General features: G+C 46.8%; 1 protein-coding gene across 1 annotated transcript; it reads left to right on the top strand.

Annotated features, from left to right (window-relative positions):
• Window positions 1–837: 837 nt before the first annotated feature.
• On the top strand, window positions 838–6,861 carry LOC148035347 (uncharacterized). The gene is made up of 2 exons (XM_087680370.1): window positions 838–2,065; window positions 3,866–6,861. Exons 1-2 carry the CDS (start codon window positions 1,530–1,532, stop codon window positions 6,309–6,311), a joined length of 2,982 nt encoding a protein of 993 aa, XP_087536496.1. The 5' UTR covers window positions 838–1,529; the 3' UTR covers window positions 6,312–6,861.
• Window positions 6,862–9,250: the final 2,389 nt, after the last annotated feature.

The following is a 9,250-nucleotide window of genomic DNA, read 5'->3' as shown; positions in this document are numbered from 1 at the left end:
AGGGAATTTTCCTTGCATGTGCCTTGGCTCTTAGGAGTGTTGGAGAGAGTAAATTGTGTTTGCGCGTGCCTTGGCTCTTATGAGCGTTCCATCGTCCTCACAAATATAGGTCTCTAAGAAAAGAGGGGGTGTAATAATAAAGACTCGAGTCGAGAGTCGAGACTAAAGAAGCAGCGTTAAAAATGGCAGAAATGTACGAGGGAGTGGGCGATTTATGCAACGGGAAAAAGGAAGGGGCGGATGGCTCATATGCGGACCCCGGGTGTGAATGCGGTGTGTGCATTTGCGTGTAAGGATGTGAATTGATTTGGCTTGCCTTGCCTGTCTGTCAGGTAGCTGGCAGGTTAGGAAAAAACTAGAGGAAAAGAGAGAGAGAGAGAGAGGGAGAGGGCTCAGAGGGGAGAGACGAAATAATGGCTGGTAAAGCCTGGCTGGTGACGAGATGGTGCATGAAAGCACCTCTCCCTGTCTCGCAGTTTCAGCGCACACACACACACACACATATACTCTCTCTCTCTCTCTCTCTCTGTCACTTTCTCTTTCTCTTTTTCTTCTCTCTGAATATAGTCTGCTGATGGTGATGATGATGCTCTGTTCTGCTTCCATACACAGCATGCAGCACGACCGAAAGGAAAAAAGGCCATGGTTCAAATTAAAAAAAGGGCAAAAGAGGCGGGTCAAATTAGAAAAGGGTGAAAAATATAAAAATTCACCACGAAATTCAGTGGGTACTGTGTTGCACAAGTATAAAGAAATTAAAAAAAACAGAAATTAAAAATAGATTTTAAAAAAGGAAAGTCCAGCAATACGCTTAAAGAGCACAGTTGTAGAAGCCGCGGCCGAACGAGACCGCCATTAAAACACCCTTGCATGCACAACCACACCAGCGATAGAGATTGTGATGAGAGAATCACGCTGTGATCCATCCACATTGTATTGAGAGCTCCTCTCTTTTCTCTCTCCCCCCCCCTCTGTCTCTCTCTGTCTCTGTCTCTCTCTCTCTCTGTGCTCATCACTAAGGCCATTTGTTGCCTCCGAGTTGGCACCCACCTGTAGCTTCCCCGAGTCCCCCCCCCCCGTCCTTCATCTGATTGCATTTACCCACCTTATCCCTCCTTCGACCTTCCCTTCTCCCTCCATTTTCCCCTGTTCCAATAACCCATTGTCCCAAGCTTCTTGGCCATTGCAGCATGCTTGCACAGGACCTCACATAGTGACAGGCCTTCCCCATGTCTAATCTCTGCTCATCACAGTGAAAAGCTCTTACACATCACAGAGACAACAGTCCTGCTTGCAGTTACCGAGAAGAAAAGCCTTGCATCTACAAAGAAAAGCTTCATCTTCAGTACACTCTTACAGGAGTAAAAATCTCGACCCACATTGTAATCTGGACCTCGGACTTCACCTAGAGCCTTTCTCCCTCTCCTCTCTCTCTGTCTGTCTGTCTATCTCTCCCCCCGCCGCCCCTGTTACTGCCTCCGTTCTCTCAAAGGGGGCATCTTTGGAAAAGGCATCCCGAGTGTGCTTACATGATGGTTGGTGGCCTGCTTCCGAGCAGGGCCATGGTGAAGAAGAGATGGAAGGCTCCCCTCACGGCAACATGCTTCCTCCTACTAGCATTACTCTCTGCTGCAGTGCACATGGCTGACTCTGAGAGGCTCTACATTGGAAGGCATCTTACCGAGTTCCAGAGAAGGCAGCTTGAGGAGCAGCAAAAGAATCACCTTGATGAGTTCTATGGGGGTGGAGAGGCACAAGGAAAGAGAAGGAGCATGGCTGATGTTGATCCGGGGCTTGTGTTTGAGAATAATCGGTTGAGAAATGCGTACATTGCTCTTCAAGCTTGGAAGAAAGTCATATTTTCAGATCCCCTGAATTACACCGGAACTTGGGTTGGGCCAGATGTCTGCAACTACAAGGGAGTTTACTGTGCAGATGCTCTGGATGACCCCTGTGTGACGACAGTAGCAGGAATAGATTTCAACCATGCGGATCTTGCAGGCTTTCTGCCAGAGGAGCTTGGGCTTCTCACTGACCTTGCCCTTTTCCACATCAACTCCAACAGGTAAGACTCATAGTTGCCCCCTGATTTGCGTGGTTGTACATAATAAAGCCTTTTGTTTTCAGTTCATGCTATAGAGGGATTGCCTGAAGGCTTGCATTCTTTAGACTGGTAACGTGTAGGGCATTTCATGAGGATATGCATACTTGTCACGTTTGTTAGAGAGACTTGCTTAATGTTTTTGATCGATAGACGATTCTGACTTAAGTAGCACCAAGGTTTTAATAATTTGTATTTTTTGTGGGCCAGCCAGTATGTCGTGCTCTCATAACAGTATTGACAGATTTAACTATCCTCTGGTTGTGGAGTGATGAGAAAAGGCCGTTACTGGACTCTGCCTCTGTGTATCATTTGATATGTGGTTTCTAGAGTCCGTCTCTGTGTATACTTGTTTGATGAAGCAATGTGTGAACATGTTTGTTAAAGAAACGGTAGATGGTTTTTTCAGTCCTGCTCTGGCATCTGCATAATTGCACGTGTGACATTCTTTGCATGTGAGCTCTGCTAGGCTTGCTCTATCCAATGGCTGCAACATAAAGAGATTGGTGGATGTTAACAGCATCCAAGTTCTATTTTACTATGCGTGCAGTCATACGTCATTCCAAAGAGCTGACTAGACATAGTAACTCTGGATGGCCATATTCTAGCTTCCCATCCCAATCCCAGCCTGTCACCGAACTGTCCCAGTCCTGTTTCCATGTGAAAGCCCCCGTCTCATGGTGATCAGGGGTGGATGTTCAGTCGTCCTATGTTACATTTGGGTTCAGATGGTTTTCTGTCAACATATTGGATGATCATGTGTATTTGACATCTAACTTTGTACTGAAACTTTAAAACAACTTATGTTTAAGCCTGCACCTGGTACATCAGGTACTTTGGTTATCCCCTGGATGTTGGTTGAGTATGAGTGCTCCTCTCTGAATGGCCAATGTTGGTGGATGCTTCACACATTGTCCTCGTTCAGCAAAGTTTTTGACTGAGTGCATCGACACATATTTCACCTAAGGTTGTAATAGGAAGAGAAAAGTTATGCACAAGTAGATGTATGATTGCAAGACAAAAGGAAATCAAAAGATGTATGGTTTTATCGATATTCTCAGGACGTCAGTGTAGAGATGCTCTGCTCATTCTAGTGGTGTCTCAAGTGCCTGGCTTGTGACATTGGTGTAAGGTAGCTCAGTGTTGAGCTAGGCTAGTTCAGATGCTTTTAGGATTGTGGTACGAATCCCTAATGGTGAAACTCTGGATGCAAGAATCAAACTGCATAGAATCAGAATGTGAACGTATTATCTCACTAGACATTGGACAAGGATGGGGGCACTGAGTGTTGTAATGCTGAATGCATTCCCAGTTTGAGAAACCCTTATTTTGGAGGGAGAAACCAAACTTGTTCGCACTCTGATTATTAAATATGTGGTGTAGCCAGTGTTAAGTTTTACTCTTCTGTTGAATGATGTCTGTCTTATTGAGTTGATCTCTCATTACATTGACCGGTACTCTGTCATTTTTATGTATTTACCCGAAGGCTTTCAGTAAGTTAAGGCATCTACAGCTAATGCTCGTCACAGATGCAATAAGTGCTTATGTCTCTTAATTGAATTTTAAGTCAAAACTTACTTCTGCTTTCAATATTCTAGCAAATCCAGCTGATTGAATCTCTGAAGGCTTCCACTGGCCTCTTACTGGGTTTGTGATTTGAAGTAAATTTCTGTGCTAGAACCATTCCTTCTCAATGGGATTCTGTGCGGTCATATCTTTGGCTTGTTCTATTGCACATATTTCTTTATTGCTGGATGTCTGCAGGTTTTGTGGTATTGTTCCCCTTAGCTTCGGCAAGCTCCAGCTTCTTTACGAGCTTGATCTGAGCAACAATAGATTCGTGGGTTCCTTTCCTAAGGTGGTGCTTTCCCTCTCCAGTCTGCATTACCTCGATATTCGTTACAACGAGTTCGAAGGTGAACTTCCCAGTGAATTGTTCAACAAGGGCCTGGATGCGATTTTTGTCAACCACAATCGATTTGTTGCTGGCATTCCTCTCAATCTTGGCAGCTCCCCTGTTTCAGTGGTTGTGTTTGCCAGTAACAAATTCACTGGCTGTGTTCCACCCAGCATCGGTAACATGGGTCCAACTCTTAATGAGATCATTTTCCTTGACAACCAGTTGACAGGCTGCATCAACCCGAACATAGGGGAGCTTCGCAATCTGACGGTATTTGATGTGGGTTTCAATGAGTTGAGCGGCACTCTTCCAGAAACTATTGCTGAAATGGTCAGCTTGGAGCAACTGAATGTTGCTCACAATATGTTCACAGGTGACATACCACCAGAGATATGTGCGCTTCCAAACCTTCAGAACTTCACATACTCCGACAACCTCTTCACTGGGGAGGCACCCAACTGTCTAGCTCTGCCAGCTAGGGGAGTTACCTTCAATGATAGGCAGAATTGCATTCCGGGGAGGCCGGCTCAGAAGTCTTTTAAAGAGTGTGCAGCAGCCCTTGCCCGCCAACCCAGCTGCGACCAATTTGACTGTGGCGGTCCTGCTCCACCTTCCCCTCATCACCCTGCCACTCCTGCACCTCCCACATCCCCCCCGTCCCCCCCTCGCACCTGTCCAAACAAACACAGCCCCCCCACACCTCGTACTCCACCACCTTCTTCTCCATCTGGCTCCTCCCCAGTTGCTCTTCCCCCACCTGCAGTTGCACCAGCCCCATCGTCCAGCTCTTCTCCCGTCTTCTTACCTCCCCCAGCAAATCCCCCATCCTATTCTTCCCCCCCACCTGTAGTTGCACCATCCAGCTCTTCTCCTGTCTTCTTACCCCCCCCAGTAAGCCCTCCATCCTATTCCTCCCCACCAGTGCCAGCTTCTGAATCTGCACCCGCCCCACCTTACCTTGCCCCTCCTGCATCACCTCCATCGCCTCTCGTGGCTCCACCGACTCCTTCTTACCAGGAGCTGCCTCCAACATACTCTTCACCCCCAGCCTCAGAAGTGCCAGTGCCTAGTCCCGCACCCATGACCCCTCCAACCATAGCCCCCCCTGTACCTTCATCTCCTTCCACATCGCCAATTGAAAGGCCTCCTCTGCCAGAGACGCCTGCCTCTTCCCCACCATACAAGTACACATCACCACCACCGCCACCTCCTACTTTGGCACCTCCCCTTGCTGCTCCACCTTATACTCCATCTTTCCCACCTCAATCCTCCGAGTCTCCTCCAGCATCTCCACCCACAGTGCCACCTTATGAGTATTTGTCCCCACCTCCACCTGTTGTGACGTCCTCACCCCCACTTGTGGCTCCACCACAGTATGAGCCAATACCCCCTACTACTCCATCACCCCTCCTCCCGCCTTACAAGTACGAATCTCCACCTCCGCCTCCTTACAAGTACGAGTCACCACCACCACCACCACCTCCATCTACCCCTCCCCCATCTCCACTTGCTGCACCTCCAACCAGTAGTCCTCCCCCCTCTTCTCCGCCTTATGAGTACCAATCCCCTCCTCCAGCTGTCCCCCCTGCCTCTCCACCCTCAATAATCACTCCATCTCCATCTTATAACTACGAATCTCCCCCTCCCCCACCCCCACCCCCACCCCCACCCCCTCCTGCATCACCTTACATGTACCAATCCCCACCACCCCCACCCGCTGAAGTTCCTACCACTCCTCTCTCTTCTCCACCATACAAGTACCAGTCCCCTCCTCCAGCTGTTCCTCGAGCCTCTCCACCCTCAATCACTCCATCGTATGAGTACCAATCTCCCCCTCCACCTCCTTACATGTATGAATCACCACCGCCACCACCACCGCAATCCCCACCACCCACCGCCAGCTCCCCACCTCCCATGGCACCTCCCCCATCCCCACTTGCTGCACCGCCTTACTTGTACAAATCCCCGCCTCCTCCACCTCCAGCCGTTCCTCCCACCTCACCATCAACATATCCCCCACATGAACACAAGTCCCCACCACAAGAGTTACCTCCCCCATCCCCACCCAAGCCAGCAGAGCCTCCCTGTGAGACACCCCCAGCCAAACAGCCGCCTCCATCTGAGTATTCGTACAAGTCCCCTCCGCCCCCACCTCCACCTCCCTCTTCACCTTCACCTCCACCCCCATACATGTATGAATCCCCCCCACCACCTCCCTACATGTATGAATCCCCTCCACCTCCCTACACGTATGAATCCCCATCCCCACTTCCTTACAGTTATGAATCTCCTCCCCCACCTGCTTACTAGGAACACACTGATTTTGTTCATCCTTTTCAGCATCATCTCATCATCTCATGTTTCAGTGGCTAGGGTCCCCATTCAGACATTGTGACTGGTACATGATGTCTTGTAGAAAGCAGTTTTGGGGAAAATAACCTTACTTTACTGAAATGGAAGAGAAAGATGCCCCTCTTAAAGCTTGAAAAATCAATGAGGCACAGGCATGAATGTGGTTGGGAGTGCCGTGAAGGGATGTTTTGCAGGTGATGTAAATGTATAGATGCTGCTGCTGAGGTTGAATGACACTGCCGTTGCAGGCATAGCCAGGCAACTGGGTGAAAATCGTGCTGCTGTTCTCTGTGTCTCCCGCACAGCCCACGGTCTGGGTATCAGTTTGGTGGTTAAGTTTTATGCATTTGTTTAGTTTTAGGCCAACTCATTTGTATTCTCCTGCGTCAATTTCCACTAATGTGTATGCCACTGACGACATGTATCAGGCGTATTGCTTGATACCTTGAGTGGCCAGGCCATTGTCATATCATATTTCTGATTCAATTATATCTTTGAAGTCAGCTCACTATGGGTTATTGTCCCCTCTTGGTGCCTGTGAATCTTTCAAGCTAACTTAATAAGGAGCTAATTGCTGCTACGAGTGGGAGCCTGTGTGTTGTTGCATGCAGTTTTTACTAGAATGATGTCGCTTGCTGTGAGGCGTTTTTCACCTACGACAGGGCAGGAATGGGGCAATAATCCAAATACGGAGTGGAGAAATTCAAGTGCGAGAAATGTGGTTAAATGGGGAGGCTTTGGCTGTCATTAGTGTGGAATCTTAGTAAATGGGGAGGCTTTGGCTGTCATTAGTATAGAATCTTAGTAGTTAAAGCTAAAGGAAAATGATTCATTCAAATTCAAGTTCTAGTTTAAGCAGAAGGAAAATGACTCAATATCTTAGACATGAGAGAGAGAGAGAGAGAGAGAGAATCAATCTGGCCTGGACCGAGACTATTACATACCTGCGTAAGTCTCAAACGGGGTAAGCTGAATGCTGCATACGTAGATTAGACATTTATTTATCGCATCAAACATGATTAATTCGTTAGCGCACATGTGTGATCGATGCTTGCACCTTCATAGGTATATACAGAGATGATTGATTGCAAAGAATTTGCTTTCCAATGGTATATGCCTGAATATTTTGAGTGCAATCTCTCTCTCTCTCTCTCTCTCTCAGAGTTAGTCTGCTTCTAGTGATCGCCTATGAATATGGCATCTTCTAGAGTTTTTGTGGTTCATATATTGTCTACTAATACTAAGGGTTAAATATGCCAACTTTTGGAGTTTTTCTGACAGTTTTATGGATGTCCGTCTACGAGATTTTCTGCAATCTAGTGAAAATGGCAAACCTTTCCAGAATATCAGACTGTTTCAACTTGAATGGTCGCAATGAAAAAACCGCAGACGCATCGAATGATCCATACCATTTAATAGCAACAATATCACAGGCGTCACAATGTTGCCTTGAGCTGAAACGACTCCATGTGCAGAAGATATCAGAGTCGCAAAAGGGCAAGCGATCGATCCAGGCCCCACGAGCCGGAAGGAGTATCTCCACTTAAGCATTAAGGAAGAGAAGAAGGGTAAGACAGGTGGATGACTTCGATGCCATGGGTGTGGTTCTCCACAAAGGTCAAGATATAGCCTGTTGGAATGTCGCAGGCATGAGCTCTGCTGAGAGAAGAAACTGTCTGCTCTGAGCTCCCAAGTAAAGCTGGAAGTATTTCCGTAGCAGGAATTAAAGCTAGGGAAGCAGGGCTTTAAACTAGACTGGTTTGATTATGGTGCCTTAAGTGATGTTAGAGGCCATGATCTTGCGAGCCAAAGCTTCATCCTTAACCAGCCTTCTTGCGAGCGAGCGACCTTCGAGTAGAGTGACCGTGACACAAGCAAGAACTCCACACAATTACAGACCGCACTAAACGTTCTTACTAGGAAAATCGGATATGGCATATCATTCTTCCCAACTATGAACAATAAAACTACTAAGATGATTAGAAGAAGTTGCACAAGACCCACTACTACCTTCTCAAAGACCTTATTCTGAAGGTGGTTGATATCCATCAAACTAGGAGAAAACCTTTCTCTTGTGGTATTCCTAGTTGTAATTGGCTAGATGGGTTTATGAAGTGTTACCCCAAGCTAAGCCTTAAGAATTGCCGCACCATTGGAGTGCCAATGAGCTATAAATCTGAGCCTAGGGGTGGTTGAATCATTCTATGACATAGAGCTCTTGTATAGCTGACATAATTATCCACCTAACAATAGTCTAGATGTAAATGTATCTTGTTGTCCGGACTCGCAAGATGGAGGAATAAAGGTCTTAACCAAAAAGGCATTAGGGCCATATACAGTATGAAAATAGTCTTGCAAGATGGAGGAATAAAGGTCTTAAACCAAAAAGGCACTAGGGCCATATATGGTATGAAAATATACTCTTGAGAATGCCCGACCATTCTCAATTGTGAGAATGATAGTTTTGCAACAACATAACGGTGGGATTTTGTTCCATAGGCATTTGGCCTCTCAGTTGAGATGCACTTGTCTCCGCTCACCTTTACGAGCACATGGTCTTTGTGGCCATGGATGCAAGCATGCATCAAAATATTGATGTCTTGGATAGTCAAGCTTGCAATAATCCCATATGCTTGAGATCCAAAATGAAGAGGAAGCTATTAATGTCACATTGGCTGAGCTTTAGTAATACTTATCAGGTCCACTTGAGTTGCTAGATAGTGTTGTGGCATGCCCAAGGTCCAACGTGCAAGCGACTTTGGTTGAAAACCTCCTAAGAGCATGCAAACACCTAATTTGCATTGTGCTTTCTTGAGTGTCCATATGCATATAGGAGTATATGTGGATTGTAATAATTTGCTTATTATGATCTCCAATCAAAACATTGAAAGCATTAA

The sequence above is a fragment of the Lygodium microphyllum genome, chromosome 6 (genome assembly GCF_053477565.2).
Source record: "Lygodium microphyllum isolate KBCC chromosome 6, Lygodium_microphyllum_v1.1.10, whole genome shotgun sequence".
Classification (NCBI taxonomy): Eukaryota; Viridiplantae; Streptophyta; class Polypodiopsida; order Schizaeales; family Lygodiaceae; genus Lygodium; species Lygodium microphyllum.
Note: the sequence above shows the minus strand (reverse complement) of the source record. Positions and strands in the feature narration are given on the sequence as shown.